This window comes from Stylophora pistillata, chromosome 5 (assembly GCF_964205215.1).
Source record: "Stylophora pistillata chromosome 5, jaStyPist1.2, whole genome shotgun sequence".
NCBI lineage: Eukaryota > Metazoa > Cnidaria > Anthozoa > Scleractinia > Pocilloporidae > Stylophora > Stylophora pistillata.
The window spans coordinates 16,956,692-16,980,322 of record NC_142523.1 but is presented as its reverse complement, the minus strand read 5'-3'; the positions used below and the strand labels follow the sequence as shown (position 1 = coordinate 16,980,322).

General features: G+C 37.5%; 2 protein-coding genes across 2 annotated transcripts in view; both read left to right on the top strand.

Annotated features, from left to right (window-relative positions):
• The window catches only part of LOC111325110 (protein polybromo-1-like), a 33,291-nt gene extending 20,870 nt beyond the window's left edge, over positions 1-12,421 (top strand). Inside the window, exons 31-51 of the mRNA XM_088760890.1 lie at positions 451-539; positions 894-960; positions 1,676-1,747; positions 2,091-2,192; positions 2,936-3,010; positions 3,369-3,524; positions 3,916-4,003; positions 4,179-4,254; positions 5,571-5,743; positions 6,081-6,175; positions 6,547-6,618; positions 6,904-7,005; positions 7,178-7,300; positions 7,699-7,776; positions 8,434-8,578; positions 8,932-8,989; positions 9,244-9,336; positions 9,612-9,841; positions 11,126-11,257; positions 11,455-11,741; positions 11,851-12,421. Coding sequence (XP_088617016.1) covers positions 451-539; positions 894-960; positions 1,676-1,747; positions 2,091-2,192; positions 2,936-3,010; positions 3,369-3,524; positions 3,916-4,003; positions 4,179-4,254; positions 5,571-5,743; positions 6,081-6,175; positions 6,547-6,618; positions 6,904-7,005; positions 7,178-7,300; positions 7,699-7,776; positions 8,434-8,578; positions 8,932-8,989; positions 9,244-9,336; positions 9,612-9,841; positions 11,126-11,257; positions 11,455-11,741; positions 11,851-12,141 — 2,604 coding nt within the window. The 3' untranslated portion in view covers positions 12,142-12,421. The remainder of the gene's footprint in view (positions 1-450; positions 540-893; positions 961-1,675; positions 1,748-2,090; positions 2,193-2,935; positions 3,011-3,368; positions 3,525-3,915; positions 4,004-4,178; positions 4,255-5,570; positions 5,744-6,080; positions 6,176-6,546; positions 6,619-6,903; positions 7,006-7,177; positions 7,301-7,698; positions 7,777-8,433; positions 8,579-8,931; positions 8,990-9,243; positions 9,337-9,611; positions 9,842-11,125; positions 11,258-11,454; positions 11,742-11,850) is intronic.
• A 2,149-nt stretch (positions 12,422-14,570) lies between these two features.
• Positions 14,571-23,471, top strand: LOC111325119 (peroxisome assembly protein 26). Its single transcript, XM_022928854.2, has 7 exons — positions 14,571-14,763; positions 15,308-15,448; positions 18,883-19,090; positions 19,957-19,995; positions 20,386-20,446; positions 21,230-21,385; positions 22,278-23,471. The coding sequence occupies exons 1-7, from the start codon at positions 14,594-14,596 to the stop codon at positions 22,349-22,351; spliced, it is 849 nt and encodes a 282-aa protein (XP_022784589.2). The 5' UTR covers positions 14,571-14,593; the 3' UTR covers positions 22,352-23,471.
• The last annotated feature ends 160 nt before the right edge of the window (positions 23,472-23,631 follow it).

Genomic DNA, 23,631 nt, shown 5'->3' with positions numbered 1-23,631 from the left:
GTGAAAAATAACGTGCGAAAAAGTTTGGAAGAGTTAACTCTTTACACCCTGACATTAGTACTCATCTGCTCCTCACTTAGAATTTCCCAACTAGAGGAATTAAATGCATCGGGCAATGTGTTCCCCATATTCCCATAATTTTTTATTTCAGAAAATTGGAATTGCAAGCCTTCATTAAAGAGATAAATTTGTTTTTATCGGAAATTGTAATGACTTGGCAAAAGGATGTTGTGTTGTCCAATTCTGTTTGTGATCCAACTTGTAATTAACAGATGTGACTCCTGTGTCGGGGTTCATGTGCTTTTGTACAGTCACTCAGTGACATATGACTGTTCACCCAGTTGAACTTCGCTTAATCCTTTAACCATCAGATATAAAATACCCAATGCTAACTGATTACTTGTGACATAATTCTTCTGTATATTGATTAAACATTGCCTCTCTTTACAGGTGCCAGTAAGCGATGAAGCATGTGAACAGAAGTTGTCCTACAAAGACATTCAAATACGAGTTGGAGATTTTGTGTACCTTAAACCAAGGTGAATGACCTGCGTAATCTGAACTAAAAAATACGCTAAAGCAAAATTCCCTCACGTGTCTGTTTGTCAGCTTCCTGGTTTAAGCACCAACAGGACAGTTCACACGTCATGCTTGTAAATGAACGTAGTACGTGTTATAGAACGATTTGCGCGTTATTTGTGATGCGTAGAACTCAACGCTAGGCGTTCATTTCCTCTTGGAAAAAAGTTAGCTGTTATGTTTTAATCATTAAAAACTTTCAACAGTTAGGTAGAGTCTTCGTTTTAGTGCGAAATAATGTCGCGAGACCCGCAACAGAATTGTTGAAATCAGTAAACACGGGGTAATTTGATGTGTCCCTTTCGTTTTACCAGAGAGGAAGACCTTCAGCCACATATTGTATCTGTTGAAAAGCTTTACAGAGATAACAATGGAGAATTGGTGAGAATGTGTAGTAGCAGTAAATTTTATTTTGCCAATAATTACCAATAAGTCTTTTGAACCGCGCATTGAAGTTTAGTGCCAAACTTTGTGAGTGTTTGTTTTTGTTCAGTTGTTTTTCTGAGTGTTTGTTTTTCTTTTTTTTGATGGCGGCCTCTATATTCTAATTTTGGTGCTATTTGCTGGTAATTTTTGTAAGGTTATGTCACTCTTTGAAATCTGAAACCGCGGTAAGCAGTAAAAATTTTATGGTTTGTGTAACCTACTCCTCCTCCAAACGTTCCTTTGGTGGGTGTTTCCCCTAGAGGAGTGCTAAAGTGATTCAATGTGCTAGAGTGTTTCAATGACACTTTGTACAAGCGGAAGAGAAAATGATCATTTTAGAAGGATCAGTACAAAATGTGCACGGAAAGAAAAGTAACAGACTTGAAAAGTCCATTGACGCTCATGAGAGGGTTGCCCGCGGAGGTGAGCGAGAAAGATCTTTAATCAATCCGCGTAGCCTTACCGTTTGTCCGCACCCAACAATTCCCTCGAGCAAAAGAAAAACAGCTGTATGTGTGCATCGACAATATATTTGAGCCATAGAGTTAAAAGTCAGGTCTTGCAGACGCAAGGCCTTCACGAACTCCTGATGGTCTTATTTCTCACCTTAATAGAAAACGAAATGAAGTCGTTATCATAGTTTGAAAATAAAATACTTTCTTCCCACAAGTGGTTGTATGGAAGCTGGTTTTATCGACCTGAGGAGACATTTCATACTGCTACGAGGAAATTCCTAGAAAAGGTAATTTACACCGTCCTTTGAATGTTACTCTATGGGTGCATGTTGTTCACCTTGCCACCTTTACAGCAGTTTTCCACTAAGTACTGGGAAAATGTACAGTGTTAGTGAATTAACGTCTTTATTCTATTAATCAAAAGTTAATAACTTGTACTTGGTTTGCTGCATGAGCACAAATTTGCTCAGCGAAAAATGGCGTAAACCTTTCACATTGGTGAAAGGAAGATTGTCTGCATGGCTACACTATTCGCAGAGTGCAATAGCAGAAATTTAAAACTGAAGTGCATGAGGTAAAAACTGTCTCTGATTTCACCAAAACCCTGAAGTGCAAACTTGTCCCTTGCAGGAAGTGTTTAAGAGTGATTACTATGAATGCTCAAACTTGAAGCAAGTCGTGGGAAAATGTTATGTTATGTTTGTTAAAGACTTCTTCAAGCAGAAGTCAGAGGTAAGGGGTTTTATTCAGTTTCACGATAATGTATCGCTCTTTGTACGGGAACTAACTTTACCCTCATATGAATTATCTTCCGTTGTATTCTCACCTGGGTAGTGAAATACTGTGAGGAAACAAACGTGATAAAGAAGTTTTTGTCTTTTCACGAGCCTGATTAATAGAAAGACCTCTACTGAAAAATTGTTGCGAATGCGAACTATGAGCCGGCAGCTGTCACTGCATTTTGACGCCCTGTTGTTGGTAAATTTCGGTATTCATTATTGTTTGGACTGGTGCATGTTGCTCCTCATGGGCTTTCTTGGAGACCAGCTGTTATGCTTTCTGTTTGTTGGTAATCATACTTTTTGAAATTTTGATTCTGCTCTCTCTACTGATATTGCTTTCATGAAATATTGTGCGAATATGTTTTTTTAATTCTACATGTACACCGGAGAGGGTCATGATTACTATTATGATCCTAAAATGGTCTGAAATAACTGAGTTCTAAATCTAACTTAGAGGTATTAACAAACTTTTATGTTCTTTCTTTCCTTTGTGGATCGCCCTCCTTGTTTTTGCAATAAACACTTTTGGCATTCACATAGCATTATTTGGCTGGCTCCATTGAGTGAGTAGGTCTCACTCAGTGTCGCATAAGTGTTGTATCTTATTTGAAAACAATTTGCAATTCTTGCTCTTTGGCAGCGGGAAAAATTATCTCTGATACTTCAATAAAATTTCTTCAATCTCTTTTGCAGAATTTCAAAGACGAAGATGTTTTTGTTTGTGAATCAAGATACAATGTCAAGGCAAAGTCGTTCAAAAAGATAAAGGTACATTTCCGTGGTAGAAAGAGGCTTTACTTTTTGTATTGAATTTCATAACATATATTATTGTGAAAGTCTGCAACTAAGCCCCTGGGTTTGCTTTCAAACATTTGTGGTACCGCTTTGTTATGCGTTAGTCGTCGTGTGGTAAGTAGCATTGTGTTTCTTCCCTTACCGACACACCTGGCCAAGTGATAGCTGGGTCAACTGTCGTTATAATCAGTCAACACATTCTGCAAAAACAATATGCACCTGATTTCCGGTTTATACACGTCACTTCCTCTGAAATCGTGATGACGTAGCTTGTCAATCGTTTGAGCATTGGCCGACAGCTCTATCGTATTTAATTTTGATCCTGTTATAGGTGTGGTCTGTACCTCCATCAAAAGTCCGTCATGTCGCAAGAGAAGAACCTCTCCACCCGAGACGTGTTCCATCGGTTTTTGTCAACAAAACAGGCAACACTGCTCAGCCAATGGAAATCGATTCAGGAGAAGCACCTGTCCATGATGCGAAAAAGGCAAGAAATTTAACCAATGCAATAAGTAATTTGTGTATAGATCGTCCATTTCAATGCTCATTTCAGCAGCATAACTCCCACCATACTCCATTACATGCAATGAAACAGACGTGCACACCAAATGTCTGACGTTTGTGATCCGCAGGAAAATGTAAAATAATCATATAAATGACGGACTGGTGCTTCAATTGTTGCAAAACTCATTGATAAAGACCGATTAGTTCGTTTGAAAATATACTACGTAAAGGGAAAAACGGTAGAACTTAAAAAAAAAATTGTAGTTCTTGATGTGTTGAGCCATGATGCATTCTAGTACATACAGAACACTGAAAACAAAAATGTGATTACGCTTGTAAGTTAAAATGTGATTGATTTTACATTGTCTTTCCAGAATGTGGTCCTGGAGTCTCCTCAGAATGCGGAAGAAGGCTGCATACATTATGAACAGTTTTATGTGAGAGACACTCCCTACAAGCTTGGTAAGCAGTCAGCTTTCTTACTGCTAGGCTACCTTGCCTCGTTCATGTTTTGTCAATGTTTTATTTTTAGATTTGTGTAGGTGAGAAAAAGGATTAAATTGAAACTAAGACGTGAATAAGCATGGAAGGGACTGAATTATGAACTGACGTGTAGTATCTTTATTTCTGTTTACAGGTGACTGTGTCTATGTCAGGTCAGATGAAGGATTTCTGTGCATGTCCAGAATTGATAAGTTGTGGACAGACAGGAGGTAAGAAATAAAATGCATAAGGGAAAGATGTTGTTTTGGGTATTGTGGGTGAACAATTCGTTGGTGGTCGTTTCTCTTGGGTTTGAACTTTTTCGCTGAGTTGGATGTGATTATGTACTGATAGTATGTCTGGCTTGTTCTTCAATTCTTTTTCTTTACTCTTAAACAAAGTTCAAAGTCTAATCCTTTGAACTCAAACTAGTCTGAATTCACGTCACGTCACGTCACAATATTAGCAATGTGAACAAAATACTAAAATTTGTGGTGTTATCAATCGCAACTGAAAACTTATAGCGCTGGTAATCAATTCCAAAAATGGATTGCAGAAACGTAACGAGACAGTTGACCAGTGTAATAAAAAACTATTCACAGAAGTGGAGGAAAATAATCGTGAGTGTTTACAATAACTTCTCAGTATGCCACCGGTGTTCGTGAACAAGGCACTGTATTTGATTGTTTCTTCTTAAAATTTGAGGTTAAAAAGATGAACAGACATAGTGTTAAACCAAATTCGTGACAATGGTTGTATTCTTCCTGTGGCCTTTTCGTTTACTGATAAAGTTTGCCCAGAGAAAACCGATGAAAAACGGGAAGCGAGTTTATTTCTCTTTAGCTGCTCGCAAGTGAACAGTACTTGGCTTACCGCGAGCTAACCACGAGCTCGCGTTAAAAGGACTATTCAATTGCAATTAAGGCGAAACCGGTTCAGCAGACGGAAATAAGAGGTCTTATAGGTGGCAGTAGAGCTTTTACTTGTGCATCATGTAGTAATAAAGATTATTAGTTTTATTACACAGCTGGCAGCGTCTGCGGGCATGATGAAGCCAATCCTGTGTTCGTAACTTTCAGAAAATGTCGGCAACGAAGTCGCAAAAAGCGGCAAAAGACAGTCATATCAAAACAAAGAAAATTTTGAACAACCCTTTGGGTTTATTGTGCTACAAGCACAGTTCGCTTTCTTTCCCGGCTCTTAAAATAAACAATTCATTCTCGATTCTTATCAAAGCGAAATCTCTTTGCTATGTAATATATTCTATATCGGTGAAAGGGGTGGATATTTACCGAGCCGCGATGCCACTTTTCACTTCCACTTCGACTTTTGACTCTTTGGAACGCATGCTTGACTTAGATTTACAACACATCATGGGCGCAATTCCTACCAAATTCCTCAGAAACTGCTATGGTAAAAATCCTTATGAACGCACGGCCATGCATCCGTAATATGACGTGTACAGTTTTCACTTCAGCTGCAAGTTCCGTGGAGTTTAGCCACCTTCAGTCCTATTCTTACTTATAACTTTGTTTCTGTACCGTAGTGGACATGCATGGTTTCATGGCCCTTGGTTTATCACACCTGCCAGTACTCAGCACCTACCTACCAGGATGTTTTATGAAAAGGAAGTGTTCCTCAGCTCTTTAGAAGAAACCTTGCCTATCGGCGCCATTGCAGGAAAATGTTGTGTACTGTCATTCAGGGAATATATCAGATGTAAGTGAGATCATACTACTTTTTCTTACCGGGACACTTCAATACGCTGTATTGTGTCAGTTAATCTAGAAACTAGTTTAAGAGCGAATGCCTGTTAAATGTGCTTACAGATTCTGTATTTTATACTCAAACGCTACATGTTGTCTTAAGAAAATAGTTTTTTCCGTCATATAAAAGAAATTTGTTGAATTTGATATCTAAGAAAGCTTTTACTTAAGCCTGGTTCTTTGTCATCCCAATGAACATTCCTTCTTCATAATGAAGACTTTGATTTGTTTATTTGTGTGGTCATGACGGAATATTTTTCTGGTTTTTCACATTTTTTTTTTGGCCACAGGTCGGCCCACAGAAATACCAGAGAAAGATATTTACCTGAACGAAGCGAGATATGACGAAGAAGAAGGACAATTCAGAAAACTGAAAGGTCTCAAGGTACACCTACATTGTTAGTTCTGTATCCTGCAGGAAAATTTTTAAGGGTTTTTTCTGAACATTTGAAAGCCTGATAAGCGTCGTGAAATACTGTTTATATCTTCAGTAGCGTCATTGAAATTTCAAGACAGCACTTTGCCGAGTTCAAGCGGCTAAGTTCAATTCGTTCCACTGCATCACATCGAAGAAAACCAGAAAGTGATTTTACACCCTACTTCTACCGTTTTTCCCGTAATATTTTAGTGAATGAAATATTTACTGACTAAGCATTTCAAAATATTTATGTGAAAGTTAAAGGATATCATGGGCGAGTTTTCATGTTTCATTATCTCTTACACCGAAGCTTGTCACCTTACTGTTTTATTTTCTAGCGCTATACTTTGACAGTCAGTGTGCAAGAAGATGAATACTACTTCTTTGAAAAACCCATCAGCCCAGTGAAGGTTGGTGAATGTTTGTTAAGTGCTAAGACATAACTGTAGCCCTTGCATATATACAGACGTCATTCTACATACTGTTTCGAACTCTCTTCTTCCAAATGATCCTCAGACAGTTGTTGTTCAGTGCATTAAAACTGACTGAATGTGTGAATGATCTTTAACTAGTTAAATGGAATGGAATATGGAATGTGGTATATCGCTTGTGCAGGGTTATTCGAAGAGTTTTCATGTTGTTCGAGGGCGAAATACAACACCCTGAATAACTAAGTTGTGTTTGTGTGATTTTAGGTTCCTTCTCGTCTCCTGATTGAAGATCTGGATTTATTAGAAGAAGAGCGTAGTCAATCCCCTGCCTTGAATTTGACAGATTCAACAGGCGATGGAAGCAAGGTCAGAGCTCTGTTATTTGATGTTAACATTTATTTTCCATCCAAGGAGTGTCAGTGTATCACTGGCAAGTTGATGTCAAAAGCTACATGAAGAGTTCTATTATCGTCAAGGACTGAAGGAGTTATTTGAAGTATTCTTATTTCTGATAGGTCAATTTTTTTTTCTCTTCTAGAAGCCTAAAAAGCAGAGAGGTCAGTCAGGATACCTTCTATTTTCTCATGAAATGAGGGCAACAATTAGAAAGGAACACCCAGAGTATGCATTTGGCGAAATAAGTCGTATCATTGGAGTGGAGGTAAGAGCTGAATAACTCACTAATAAGCTATTTCAGTACATTTAAAAAAAAAGGGGGGGTTGATTATTTTCTTGATAATAGGATAACTGTTATAACTGATAATAGGACAACTGTTAGAAAAGATGTTGTTAATCTTGGTTATGGAGATCAGTGAACGTTTACACTTTTGTCTCACGATGGAGAGTCGCGCTATCAAGTGTATTCATCGTGACGTTTTGATGACTACACTGCTAGTCTTTATCAGGCGACGAGGTTGAAAGTTTGCATGCATGGTTTTAGTGTGATGTAAAAATTTGATTAGAGTGAAATGGATGAACGGCTTGTCATGAATAGCCAAAGTTCTCTCAGTTTGCAGTTATGTATGTGCTAATGTCTTATCGTTATTGTTTTTCGATTAGTGGCGTAATATAAGTGCACAGAAGAAAGCTGACTATGAAGCAAGAGCTCAACTACAGCTTTCCCAAAGTGAATCTGAGGTGTGTTAATAAATGAAGACAATTCATTGTAATTACTCGAAAAGCCTTCAAAGTGAGGAATTTTTGTTATTTGAACTTATGTGCGTGTTACTCAGGTTAAGTTTGCCAGGTAATTTTTATTTCCTTTCTTTGTTTGTCTTTTTCAGTAAATTAGAAAAATGGTATGACGACTAATTTTGTAAGATAATTTAGTCTTTGGGTGCAGATATATTAATTTCTCATTCAAGACCCAAATCAGTAAAAATAACATTAGAGTTTAATGGAACGATTTAGGTTCAGTTGATGATGAGTGGAGATAAGAAAAATATTTTACCATAATTGCCTATAAGAGCACAGATAACGCTCCTCGCGTCTACGTGTCACGCACTGAAAGAATCGTTTTAATTTGACGTCAACATTGTGGTAAAAAACGAATCGACAGTAGTTTAATGTGGTCTGTACTCTTATCGACAAAGGTGTTCGTCATCGCAGTAGTCAAAATTTTTTGTGAACTCAGTCGGCTGCGTCTCAAGAGTCCAAAACAGTTTGACCACCGTGGCGACAAATATCGTTGTTGATAAGAGTACAGACCACGCTAAACCACTGGCGGTTTGTTAACTTGTTCCACTGGGTCTGTTTGATTGTTTACCTACGCCCTGTTGTTTTATGTTTGATCAGAGTTCTGTTGACAGCGGACATGTTATTCCAACCGGACCTGTTTTGGTGTACGAGTGTTTATGGAAAGGTTGTGATTACCAATATGAGGATCTTCACGATATGAGGATACATCTGCTGGACAGCACATGCCATCTCCGCAAATCAGGTCAGCACTAACTACTTGCTTGTAAAGAAATAGGGTCAACCAAAATTTTGCATTCCACTTCCTATAGTTGGAGAGATTTTTTGCACGATTCTCGTAATTGTTGACACTTTAAAAGAAAAGACAGAAGTTTAAGCTATAAATCACCTTATCCTTTGCACTTCAACCCTTGGTTATGATAAAAGAGATTATGAATGCTTTATAAAATTTCCTTTCGAAGGATAATATTTTGTTAAGTGAGTCGAAGCGGGTATTTAGAAAAACAATTAGCATTTGTCTTTAAAGATTCCCTTTCATAGTGACAAGTTTGCAAATTTCGAACAGACTATAGCTTGAGAACTATTCCTTTAATACAGAGGATGGATTGTTTCATTGCCTGTGGACCACATGTACAAGGGCACGGCGTGGATTCAGGTACCTCTTCTTTCCATCATATAATGTGAACTATTTACTGACCAACAATGGATTCTATGACTCAGAATTAGCGACTCTTTAGGTTTGATGAAGACATTAATTTTAAGTTTCACTCAGTTGTGACCAAACTGAGTTTGCCGTTACTTCTCAGACTTCAAAGTTACATTATTTGGTTTAGTGTGTAACTCCCTTTGCAACGCTACTTATCTTCAATGTTGTCTCTGATTTATTTGGTCATTGTTGTTAACTTGCAGACCATTTAATGCTAGTTCTAAGCTATTCAGGCATTGTTGGGAGGTGCATTTGACAGGTCAACCGAAGCAAATTTCTCAGCAGCAAAGAAGCAAGTGAGTTCTCACTCTGTTATATGAATGTTTTTCAGACACTGCTTTTAGTTACACTGGTGAATTTTCAAGTTACATACGAACTTGGGCTAAGAAGGTGTATAAGATCGTGTTCAAAATTTTTTACTCCCAGCCTTGGCTGGCTGATATCATTACTTGGACAAAGCGATTGTTGTGGCGGCCGGTAGCAGAGTACATTCGATGGAAGGCTAGAAAATTTTTCAAATCGGGATGGTCATGTGATGAGCTTGTGGACAGTAATTATTTTATCTCTATAGGAACTATTTCCCGAAACATCAGGCAGCCTTGGTTACTTCCACTCCAGAACCTTCAACTGCTCAGCGCACGACTGCCGCCCCTGTCACTGCGCCTTCAGCGGGGGCTAATGCAGTGTCGGCTCACATGATGGCCACGATTCCTGGGGGAAATCAATTTTCACAGACAGCCAATCAAATGCAAGGAAATGCTTATGTAGGAGGAAGGATGACACCCCAAGCCATGCAGCAAGGTTTGTCAAAGTCCACTATTATTGCCAGTGCAGGCCAAATTGGGCTAAGCTTGGCCGTCATATCTCTTTAGTAAGCACGGTGACCCATCTTTTTATTGTCGTTCTCGAAACAGAGATTTGAAGTTTCCAAAGATCGACAATTCTCATTTGTAAGGAACCGCCTAAGGCAGCGAAAAGTTTCGAAGTGCCGCGGATATCGCACGTTCTTAGGAGCTGTTCGATGGCTGTAGACGTACCCCATATGGTACACAATGATGATTAAATCGTATGAATTGAGGCCCCTTGTTAATCAGTAATTTCAATGATTCATCTATTTTTAAATATAATTTCTTTTGAAGTAGCTGTTGTAAACGGAGACCTATGCAGTGAATGAATGAATAACTTTATTAACGTGTCAATCGTTCTAGTTTTTACAAGTAAAAACTAATTGGGGACACCTACTACGTAAACTAAACTAATAATTATAATAATAAGAAGAAGAAAAACTATATACAAACAATATAAAATTGATAGAATTAAGTTTTACATTACTCACAATTTTCACAATTATTTTTCGATGTAACATTTGATAAGTCAAGGACTCTGACTTGATTTTTTAATGCAGTTAGAGAGTCAGCCATTTTGATTGATTTGTGGAGCTTCGACCAAATATAAGGTCCCATGTACCGTAAGCTATGTCTTCCGTATGTAACCGTGTTGTATCTTGGCAAGGAGATATCGTCTGCATTCCTAAGATTGTACCTACTTATGCCGCAACTAAAAAGTTCAGAAATATATGGTGGGACTAAATTAGTCTTAACTTTATACATAAATATAGCCATGTCCTGGATTCTATGATTACATAACGTTGGAAGCCTTGCTTTATCTAGAAGTGCTTCATAAGTGCTAGCCCTGTCACAGTAAATAGCCCTCATTGCACGCTCCTGCAACCTTTCAAGCTTTCTCTCGTCTGACGAGCAACAATGGTGCCATACTATATGACACTATGTAACTTGGGGTAAAATAAAAGCTTTAAAAATTCTTAATTTAGCTTCAGTAGGCATTAAATTCCTAAACCTCATAAGTTCTCCTACTTTCCTTGCCCCCTTAGTACAGACATTATTAATATGCTTAGTAAAGTTCAAATCATCATCAATTGCCACTCCTAAAAGATCAATCCCGGAACTTGATTTTATGTTATGTTATTATGTTATGTTAGTGTACTTTACTTATTGACCTATGTGGTTTTTCTTAATGTTAATGTTTCTTGCACAGCTTTCATTAAAGTGTTGGATATTTTTACAGCTCTTTATCAAGGAAATACAGGAGTGAGTGGTATGGCTTCAAATACCTCGCCGGTGTCAGGCATGATGCATATGAACATGGGTATGAGTGGCATTACACAGCAACCTGCACAACAATCTGCAGCGGCGGCAGGTAAGATTTCACCGCCTTTGCTGTATCATTCTTCTGTAGGTTTTTACGTACGGGTGAAAATCATCAATATAATCATCACTCCGGCGAAAGGTAAAATGTGAGAACACAAATGTTAATGGTTATTAGTTGGAAACTTTGAGCCTTTCTCTACGATTAGAACACCAACTATGTGTAACTTCTGATTTGTCCCTGTTCAGCTCAAATCGGAGGCTTCCCTCAGCAACATCAACAGCAACTCAAACAGCAGTTCAGTCCTGCTCCACAGCAACAGCAGTTCAATTTCCAACAGCAGGTGAACCAGATCAGCACAATGCAGCAGCAGCAGCAACCACAGCACTATCCTCAGCAGATACAACAGCAGCAACAGCAACAACAACACCAACAGCAACAGCAACAACCACCACCACAACAACAACAGCAGCAGCAGCAGCAGCAGCAGCAAGTGGCTCCACATGGAACAGCTATACCACCTCCTAAGGAAGCGGTAACGCAGTCAACTTCTTGTTGAATTATATTTGCTGTTGAGCGTGTCTTGAATTTTTAATCGTTATCTTTGCCTGATTTTTTACATTTATTTTTTTCCAATCTTTCAGCCAGCACCCATATTCCTCGCTCCACCACCCAAACCTCAAAGGCTACATCATTCCGATGCTTACCTGAGGTACATTGAAGGACTTCGTGATGGGATCCCTCATATGAGCAATTGGAACCAGGCTCGCAAACCTGACGCTTCCTCTATGACGCCTCAACAACTAGCTCAATTACCAATTCAGTGGCTGGGGTGCGGTTATGGCGACTATGAAAATGCTGTGGATGCTTTGTGGAATTTACGAGATCACATGCTCAGAGATGCGTTGACTCTATCCAGGGTCACAGAACAGTAGATACGTACACATAACTTATGTTAGAGTGTCCTTCGATCGGCACATGGTTAGGAGATAACTTCGTTTGTGTTATATCAAGTCGTGAACATGTTCGTTTGCACTGTTAGACAACAAGAGGTCGTTCCGTAAGGAACCACCGTTTTGTTTTTTTGTTGTTGTTGGTTTGTTCGTTTTCTTTCAGTGGAAGACTTTAAAGGTGTTTCGACTGACTCAGTATTTTTAATCATTTCGTTAAATGTTGTTATTCATAGAAGTGAGCTCAGTAAATATGGAATATATACCATGACCCGTTGTTTATCACTGCGGACGACCCTTCATTTGAATAAATTAACTTGTACCGCACCAAGACTGTTCAACGCGAATGGAACTTGTTTCGTACATATAACTGAACAGCTACTATCGTAATCATTCGAATATGTTAAGCAATTAACCACTATCACAAATGATGATATTGAAATTATTCGGCAATCTAGAAACACTTTTGTTTGACAAGAATGAACCCTGAGTCAAAATAGGTAAAACCCCGGTGTTCGATGTCGCTACGGGCTGTTATAATGGAGCTGAGGTTTGTACGTCGTGCTCTACGTGTTACACTAGCTATCCACTGCATACTTTGTCGGAAGTATTGCTTTGTACAGGTTACAGAACAGCAGTTTTAAAGAACATGAATGCAAGATCTGGTGACAAAACCAGAAGGGTCCTCTGCGGTGTTCTCTCCGACCTTCGCTTAAGAATCACGACAAAGGACAACTTAAAAATAATCAATTATTAGATATCACCATCAACTTGAAAAGCGCGAAATACTACACATTTAGAAAGCCCGATAACAATCCGTTGTACATCAAACGCTAATTCCAACCATTCCCCTCCATTATAAGACAAGTTCAACATCCATAAGCACAAGGATTTCAACCTTGCCTAAAACGAATTTTACAAATTCTGTGCAGATGTCTTGTGTTGTGAAAGCGTATATGAAGTTGATTCCCTACCATAACACAGCTTCGGGAAAACATCCCTGCGGTTAGAGGGTGGCTGAAAGTTAAAAGAAACTTGAAATTTATGGGCTTCGTAAGGAAACTCTTCGATGGTTTACTTCCGATCTGAGGGACATACCGACATATTAAGCTGGGAAATAAACAGTTAAATGCTGCTATCGGTTATATCAACTAAGTTGAAATTGTAACTTGGCCATCGTAAAGAATGAAAAGCTGACGTTTCGAGGGTTAGCCCTTCGTCAGAGCGAAGGGCTAACACCCCACCACAGTTTCTTTAGAAACTTACCCAGTTTATTCAAATGCCGCTGTTGTTCCCCGTTGTATTCCCTTGGGATCAATTCTTGGGCCCTTGTTATTTATCGTCTTCATCACCGACTTACCGCTTCACGTTACTTGATGAAGAATTGTTTTTGGTATGCTGACGATACAGAAGACAGTTAAACATGCAGAGACAGTGAAGGTGACAGGAAGACTTAGGGTTGAAGATGCAGGGACAGTGCCAGTGATACTGACAGTGATAATGAAGGAGTCAGCGTAGTAACAGTGAGACTGACATGGACGGTGACTGTATCAGAGAAAAAGTGTAAGTGACACCAGTTAACAGTAATAATTACATAGACAGAGAGTGACCGTAAAGGAAACAGAGACCCTGTCTGTCAGTGGGACAAATAGCGACAATGGCATCGATACTGACAGTGACCGTGAGTGACAGAGAAAGTGACAAGGGTAGAGTCAGTCAGAGCGACTGTCGCAATGAAATGACAGACGCTGATAGAAATAATGACAGTAGAAATCCAGTTTTTGAAAAAGGTTAAAAAATATAACTGAAACATCGGAAATGGTTTATTTCACCAAACACCGTCGATTTGAAATTACAAACATCGTACACCCTAAGGTTTGAGATCACCGCAACACCGCACGACGAGTTGTTCTTCACCGCATTAACGCATTAAAAAAGGGTTAGCACCGCAACATCGCAAACCCCAATGTCCCCCTCCAAAGCAATTCAACTTTTCTAGCCCATCAGAACTAAAACATTGTTTATTGCACATTATTAAACGAAAAGCAATTAAAAGGAGAAAGGAGGCTTTGGATGAAGACTGAGTTAGAAAGCGATTGCACTTTTTAATTTAGACATGCCATGTGACGAAGCCAAGCAGCCACAAGTAAGATTTTTCTAATCTTGTGGAAACTGTCATCCTTTTTGCTTTTCGTCGTAGACAATTTTCATTGTGCAACCTTTGCTCAGTTAACACATCGACTATTTTTAAACTCCATTTTCCACCGGATATTTTTATCGTTCGCCACAGGAAAATATTTAAATTCAACTGCGTGTGTCCCCGCATTGTCCCATAGCACTGTTGATGGGAAAATAATTGCTCCTTTATCCCCAGGCCGCTACATGTGTTATGAGCCAGGGGTATGGAACCCAACGGTATTTCTCATGCTCCATCCGGATGGATGTTTATAGTCAGAGTGTTGATTATGATATTTCTCAGCAATTACAAAGAGCGAAGTCACTTTTAGTTCTCCGTCGGTTTGATGATGTGGTGGAGGTATGCATGGGAGTCTTCGAACTTGTCTCGAAGAGGAGCGGTGACCCTTACCCGTCCAAGGATTTATTCAGGTTCGAGCGTAACTAAATGGAAGACAAAATCAATGCTATTAACTCTGCCGAGACTTGCACTGTGTATTAAAAATGAAAATCGTAACCGTGGTTGAGTTATGAAGGGTAAAATTTTATACCAATTTATGTTGACCCTCAAGGAAACAAAGTTTATTTAAAATAAGGGAGATATTGTCTCCTATAGGGGTGACACAGACCACTAGTGGCTCAGGGGTTTATAATGAAGATCGCTCAAGTAAATGAACTGGTAGGTAGCAAACCAGCTGGATATTAACAAACGCACTCAGCTGTTTAGACCACTCAGCCATCTGTTTCCAATTAAAGCCCAGTTTTAAGTTCATCCAGGGTAAAACTGTACTTTATGATGAAGCACGTATCAATTTTAAGTCAACAAGGAAAGAGGAGGGGCAAGGGAAATGACTTGGATTGAATGAAAATCTTAATTAAAATACAGATATTGTAGTACTAGTTTGATGACACTTTACAGGAACATTAAATAATATTGCTCACTTGAGTGTAGAATTTTGCTATTTTCCTCACATAGGAATTCAGATCAATGGACGCATTTAGCAGTTATTGGAATTCAAGCCTTTGCAGAAATAAACCAATGTCAAAAAGCTGTTACATTTGCTACTAAAGTGTTTGGACAGATAAGAAAGTTTCCTTCAGAGGCACTGGAATTGTGGCAAGTCTAATAGTTACTTAGTTTTTAATTTATCATGTATCTACATATGATCAAACCAGTAATAAGGGGTACCATATTAAGCAGTCACCCTGTATTAAGTGGTTTATTTCCCCTTAGTCACTCTTAGTTTTCACCTCTCTTAAGTGGTCATTTCTTTTAAGCGGGTGTGGTCACCCTAAGTCCCAATGACCTGTTTTTATTGTCCTCCATCTGTATTGAACAGTTACCAAGAGCGAGACCATTCAAATAAAACGAAGCATCATCTTTCATGGACAAGTAATTTTTAATCCATGTTTTTCTCCCAAATTCAAAGTAAATAGTATTTTCAAGGGAGATTCTGTACATTAATTGGTCAATTATGGTATACAGAGGTTGTTTTTTACACTACCCCAATGTCTGGAACCTGTATTGAGTGGTCAATCTGTATTAAGGGGCCACTCTGCCTTTCTGTGTGGGCAAGGTTTGCCTTATCAGGCGAAAATAGGGAAAATTTACCACTTGTAAGAGCACTTATTACCGCCTGCAAATGCTCAGAAGTCTTTAAAAAAATACACATTAATGGTGAGCTAATCTGGTAAGAAAGTAGTAGAGCAAAAAATAAACAGTGTTAGGGGCCACACACCTTTAAATACAGCAAATGCTCCATGAATATATTCATGGTGAACTTGGAATTTTTTGTGAAAGATCATTGTTGGTAGGCAATGTTTTTAATCAATCCTATGAAATGTTGTTTATATTCGCAGAGACAAGTTTTTTTCTCTGAAAAGTTCTTTTTGCACCATTGCAATTAAGGTGGTGGAGTGTTCTCTGCTGTAAGTAAGTTTGGGATTAAAAAACCAAATATAGATGTGGCACTGAGGAGCTGGACATGTGTGAACAATTAAATTTAAGCACCACTCTCCAGTTCACAGGTCTTGAGCAAAGCCAAATAATAATACAATATATTATCATGTTGAAAGATGTTTTTTTTGTCTAGTCATGAGCATGGGACAAAGAAAAAATTGAGTCCCCATGAGGAATCAAACCTCAGACCTTCGAATTCTGTGCTCCAATGCTCTACCACTGAACCACAGAAACTCTATGGTGAGCAAGGCCCTTACAAAGTTCATATTTGACGTGTGTCCTGCATGCTGCGAGGATCGGCAATGTCGAAAGCATCGTGTTTTCTAAAGAACACGAAAGGTGGTAAGTTTTTCTTTACCAAGCTCAAAACTTACCATCTTTCTTAATCTTTACAATACATTGTCATATTTTTAGCGATTAAAAAAAAAGAAACTGATACAGTTAAGCTATCCAGTTTGTTTAAAAACACAGAGAAAATTTCCCTATCATATAGAAAGTAAATTGAATTAAAGATTGTTTTGGCTTTGTCCTTGTATTCAAATGGTTGCCTAGCACATGTTTGATTTCTTTCTGGCTGGCTCATAATTCACTTTCTTCAGAACATACAACTGAAGTCCAGCATGGAACTGTTCCTGTGGACACTAAAAGTTACTCCGACTAAAAACTCACTATTATTTTTTTATGGAATTGCATTTGATGACTTTAATGTGTTGAGTTTTTTTCGAGCAAAGAGCAAAATCCATCTCACTGTGAAAGCAACTAGCTCTCCTGCATTCAGACAAAATTTTTCTCTGTTGTTGAACATATGACTTTGTTTGTGTAATTGCAAAGAAAGATCTTTATACCCCCAGGTGTTTGTTAGCAAAGGCATCCAAATGAAATTATAAAATATTATGATCAAATGCGTGAACATTTTCATTGCAGGTTATACTTCGATTAGAATTTGTATATCCCCGACATGAAAAACTATTTGAAAAAATCGTGAACATTTTCATCCCACCTCGCATGAACAGAAACAAGCCCTTTGTGATCATTTATGACACTTTCTGTTGAAAGGCAAGCTATCCTAAACATTTAATCTGTACAAGATTATGATTTTGCTTTAGAAAACTAATTTACCTGTTTTAATTAATGTGTCAAATCACAACTATCGTGGAAAGAAATAAATTATGTCCTCTTTGGCTACTGAAGCATGTCAGTTTCTGCTCTAGAATGCAGGAATGTGCATTTCTGTGACTTTCAAATATAAAAAATGTTCTGCTGGAGCATGCCCCCAGACTACCTAAGGGGGCAACACCCTTTGGGCCTTGTGTTAAGTATGCCTGGGTGCTAAATTCACATGCCCTTGTGCTCCAAACCCCTATGAAACCCCTTCAGTGCACTGTTATAGATCTATATGCACTGAAGTTAGCTCAGTCAAGGTGGTGCAAAAGTTCAAATTGTCACTTATCCTTTGCAGAAGAGTTTGACTAATGTTCGTGGATCGTGGGTACAAGTCGTGGGTTGTGGGTGTGGGTGTGGGTAAAAGTCGTGGGTGTGGTTAATACTTAATAATAAAAATAACCATTTAAAATATTAAATATAATAATACATAAATTTTATATTGACAGTGAGATAACAGATAAAAATAGATGTAAAGTAGGGTAAATTGAATAAACAAAATAAAATAACTAGAAGAAAGAACAGTTCAATTAATGAATGACAGGGTTGTATAAAATTTATGTATTATTTTATTTAATATTTTAAATGGTTATTTTTATTATTAAGTATTAACCACACCCACGACTCTTACCCACACCCACGACCCACGACTTGTACCCACGACCCACGACCATTAGTCAAACTCTTTGCAGAACGTCCAACATTAACCAAATGTTCTACCAGTGTGAAAAAGTCCTTTACCTGTTGTGCCGAAAGCTAGGGAGAACCCTGGTGGGTGACTGCTTAATACGGGTTCGGCCATAGAAACAATATTTAACAATTATTCTACGAGCGCGCATTGGTTATGAGATGATAGATAGCCAACAAGGCGCGTAGCGCCGAGTTGGCTATAATCATCTCATATCCAACAAGCGCGAGTGGAATAATTGTTTTATTTAAAAACACCCTCAAGAAATTATTATTTTGTAAGAAGAAACTGGATTTTTTAGCTCCCTTTTGATTTTAAGCTGATGCATACACTTACCATATTTGTAGATTATGGTATATTGGCTGATATACCATAATGGCTAAGCCAATAAAAAGTCTTGAATTGCATTATCCAATGATCCAGTTTTTAATAATTAGTGATATCCTAAGAATATTTGTGAGAGGTGTCAATTCTCCCTGTTGAATTTTAGATTTTGCAACTTATCAGAAGCCTAACAAAAGTGGTTACTAATGTAAAAGATTGTGACTTCTCTCCAATTCTGAAGCTACTGATTCAGTGGATTCAGTTTTGGAGTATTTTGCCTAGTAGTAAAATATGAAATTACTTGTTATTTTGGTTTTTTTTTTTTGTTTTGTTTTGTTTTTTTCTGTTTTTTTGTTTATTTTTCAGCCTGGGGCTCAATACTTTGATTCTTAAGAATTAAATTTTTTATACTTGGCAGTGTTTGTCTTCTTCTGAAAGCATCAAAGTATAAGGAGGCTGGGAAACTTGTTGAGGATTGGCTTACTTTTGAGGAGAACTTCTCTCACGTCAAATACATAAAAATAGCAGAATTCTATGTCAAACATATTCTATTCCCCCAACAATTATATGAGGAGATAAAACAATTTCTGGAGACTAATCAAGTCATTCCTTCTGCTGAAAAAGAGGTTAGAAACATTAATTTCACATTTTGGGGAGCAGGGATGGTACAGTACGTGAAGAGCACTTGCCTCCCACCATTATGATCAAGGTTGTATTCCCAGACCTGGTGTCACACATGAGTTGAGTTGGTTTCCCACCCTTGCTTTGAGGGTTTTTTCTCTGGGTCTTCTGGTTTTCCTTCCTCCACAAAAAAAACAACCTCCAAATTCCAATTTGACTTGGAAACAGTGGACAAATAGAGCCACCTCATGGAATGTCTACTGCTAATCAATGCCATTATTATTGTTTACTATTACAGTACTACATTATGGATTAACACCTTTAAGCAAGACACTCTTAATCAAAGTGCCTTCATTTGATTCTAAAAACAGACAAAGCTCAAACTAAGACAATAAAATATTTCTTGAAACTGTGGCTCCTGTCACTGTTAATAGTTGAAAAAGAAAAGGGTGTGATTTTTTATGTTAACCAAATATTTAAATGCATACAAAGGGTACTTAAAACTATGAACTACATGACTTGGGCAGTTTCCAGGTTTTCAGCTGTGATAGTCAAATACAAAAAACCTATTGACAACTTTTTCAGCCTATGGCCAGGTTCCTTAAAAGGGAATATGGAATATTTATTGTGGAATGGTCCTGGCTTTGACTTTGTCAATTACATTTTATGCTTTTCCCCTTAACAAAGAGCATGACGGGTACACTGTAACTCAGTTGTTGCTAGTGCACCTAGAAACACTTATTTTGCACAAAGTTCATCATTTTCTTGATCAGCCCTGTTGCACTCTTGTTTCACATACAATTCTGTAACAATCATGGCTTATGAGATCCTTCATAATGTACATGTATGTAATTGTACATTTCTCTTTCAGGTGTTGTTTCAGTTCACAAAACCTCTTGTCGATGAGAAGGTATTTGCCACTTACTTCATGATAAAATGTTATTATTATTATTATTATTATTCAAATATTAAGTATAATATCTCTTTGAAAAGTGCTGTAGGTTCACCCCCTCCCCCCCCCCCACCACCCCTGAGAAAAGCAACCTTTCATTTTAAGAGTGAAGCTACACTTTCCATTTTCTCTGAGTGTATTGTTACTTAGGATGCAGTTGAGATATAGATATCTCATAGAATGTACATCAGATGTAATTTGAGCTGTAAGCTGTTCCTTCATATTGCATTCTGAAGGTCTCCTCTATTTGCTTTTCCATGCAAATGTAATTATCTCTGCCTGAAATTCATATGAAGCTTTGAAGTCTGATAGCTTTCCTTTGCGTCTGTCATTTTCATGGGAAGTTAGGTTGAAAGGTGCAACATATCACATGAGGTAACAGCCACTACACAACTTCCATCTAGACATGGTGAGATACACTCAATGACTTACTTAATGTATGAATTCAAAGAATCTTCTACTTGTGCAACCTCAGTAACAGCCCACATAACTTTTTTGTTCCCCAGTAAGTGTTATTTTTTCAGGCTTCAAAGCCAATGTATGATGTAACGAAATTAACAGAGGGGTGTGGGCCAAATAGAACCATCCAATGTACTGAAATATTGGTGGATATTACCAGTTGCTCAAAAATTGTGTCTAACTTGTCATAGTTGCCTCGAGAACTATACTTCTTGGCCAACTGTACATTTTTGGAACAATATTTCAGCCTCAAGCCATAATTATAGTCCAATTTATCAGCTACTGGAAGGAGTTTATATTATAGATATCTCTGTCATAGAATGTACATCAGATGTATTTTTGAGTCAAAAGAGCTGTCACTGTAATAAAAAGATGGTAAACATGGTACTTGAGCAATTGATTTTCATGCAGATCTTATATATAGCATCTGAGAGTGCTTTAACCCTTAACTCCCTAAAGTGATGAACATGTAACTTCTCCCTATAATATCCATACACTATCCAACATACAGATAATGAGAATACTTTAAACTTATCAGATAGATGTTGTAATTTTGATCTTACACCAAATACTTGTAACTAATTTACAAGGAAATGTGTAACAGCTAGAGGGGAGAATTAACAATTTGATCTTGGGAGTCAAAGGTTAAAAGCATTGCATTCATCGCCATGGAATAAAAGGTGGAGACCTAATGTCATTGGGATTAATTCTATTTTATTGCTTATTTTGATAGGTGCTGCTCAAAGATGGCTGAGAATGTCAGTAGTCATACAAAAGCTCCAGAGCCTATACCGGATGGTCTTCTTCCATCATAAAACAAGGATTTTTGTTAGAATGATGATTCTCTTGTTTTTCATTTACTGCTTTGTCTCAGCAAGTAGTTACCAAGGTAACTTTACAACAGAAAGGTGTCTTTTTATAACTGTTTTGGCCTAGTATGTGGAATACTAACCCTGTGTAAGAATTCTTTTTAAATTTTAATTTTTCCTCAGTGTTGTTTAAAGGTTTAATTGTTAAAGATTGTCAACATCTTAGAGTAGAGTAGAGTTTATTGGGAAACAACATTGCAACCAAGAAGCTGAATTACATTAAATAAAATCTACTTCTAAAAAAGAAATGTGTATATATATGCAAATTATAACTAATACATACATACACATATAAGTTATAATTTATTCAAGTATTGTTTTCTTGAAGAAAACGTAAACAAAATATTTGTTAGCCATAGCCCATTGCAGAAACGTGAGAGGACTGGGGCGAGTTTCTTATGTTGATTACATTGAAAATCTAAACATTTCAACTGAAGTGTTACTGAATGAAAAGCTACCCAGCCAAGTTTGAGAGTTTTAAGTGGAAAAGTGTCTAAATTGGAGCCTTGCAAAAGTTGCAAAAATTCCTTACAAACCCTTAAAATTTTTTGCCCTGTCTGCCCAATCCATACAAACTCTATTTTAGGTGATATTTGAAAAGCTGTCATTTTGCCATTTTCCTCCTCTAAATACTTCTATTCTTGCTTAAGACTCTCAAATTTAGTTGATCTCTCATTTGAATATCTTAGTTTTTCAAACAAACAGAAAACAAGCACACTCTTTCCCAGTCCTCTCATGTTTCTGCAATGGCCTATTATAGAACTAGACTCTTCTTGCTTGCTTTAAAATTTGTTTTATTTTGGTCTTTTTCCTTGAGAGTGTCATTCTCGGAAAGAATGCTGTAGATTACTTGATTGCACTGTGAAATCTTACTCTCAATTCTTTTATTAAATTTTGTTTTTCTTTCCACAGGAGTGAACAAAGGTTCAGGAATATTCAGTCTGTGGCTTGCTTTGTTGAATGCATGGAGAGCATTATATGCTTAACGATAAAACCCAACACTGATCAACACTAGCAGAACTCAGGCTGAAAAGTACACAAAATTATGGAAAAAAGATGTGACTCTAAGAATGGAGGAAAAAAGTAAAAACTGGAGCACAAACTGACCAAATTGAAATGCCCAAGCCACATATGCTTCTCACAAAAATATCTCTTTAAATAAATTGATAAAAAGAAAGGTGAAATGTGGTACCAAAGACAATCCATCGATGGGGAATTGCTTTCAGTGAGAAGTATCAAACAATTTTTAATTCAAGACGTGTGAGAAATTTCAAAGAGGAAAACTATGTCTTTGTTACTACCAGAACAAGAGCCAAAGTGACTGCAAGCTTGAGCAGAATGTGTGAGGTGTAAATGCACAAGAAAAGCAATTTTTTAATATTGCTAGTAGTTAAACAATCAGTGACATTAAAAAGATACGGGTATAGAAGAGTTCAACGTCTCTTATTTGAGATAAAATGAACCTGCTATTTCCTAACATCACCATATGCATATTCCTCATACTGTTCTTCATTTGATTCTATGTAAATGGAATTTGCGCACTACAAATATTAAACTATCATTATTATTATTATTATAATTATTATTATTATTATTATTATTATTATTATTATTATTATTATTATTATTCATGCAATTCAGGAGGTGCTGATGGGAAGAATTTGTTTGACAATCAAGAGCTCAGTTCTTTTGGTGATAATCATTTCCTTTATGTTCGTGACCTTGATGTTTGATTCAGGAGTGATGTTTGATTCAGGAGTGATGTTGTTGGGAGATACTAGATGGCGACTAAATGATAGTCAGTGTAAGCTTAGAAACTCTTTACGGTCGCCAATTTACATCTTCAACTCAGTTGATAAAACCAAATCATCTATGTGAATACAGAGTTTGACTAGTCGGTAGAACGGGGAATTGAAAACAGTGTCCGGAAGTAGAGCTGTCCGCTTGCGAGAAGTTCCTTTGCAGGAGAGTTGATTGTCTTCATAAGTAGAAGGGGTTTTAGTGCACTAAGAGAGGGTGTAACTATTTAAGCTCCTAATCGTTTGTATGTATTTTCAGTCTGATGATGGGATAGTTTATACCGAAATATAACTGTCACTTAACATCTTGGTTTTCTGTTCATTTGTTGTCAAATTTAAAGACGCGATGAATTTACTCGGTCTATCGTTCATCTTTTATGTTCTCAAATTATCATCTGGTTCTGGCCTTTTAAAGGGTGTAATGATATAGATTCCACCAAATTTTCATTTTGCGAGTTATCGCCCAA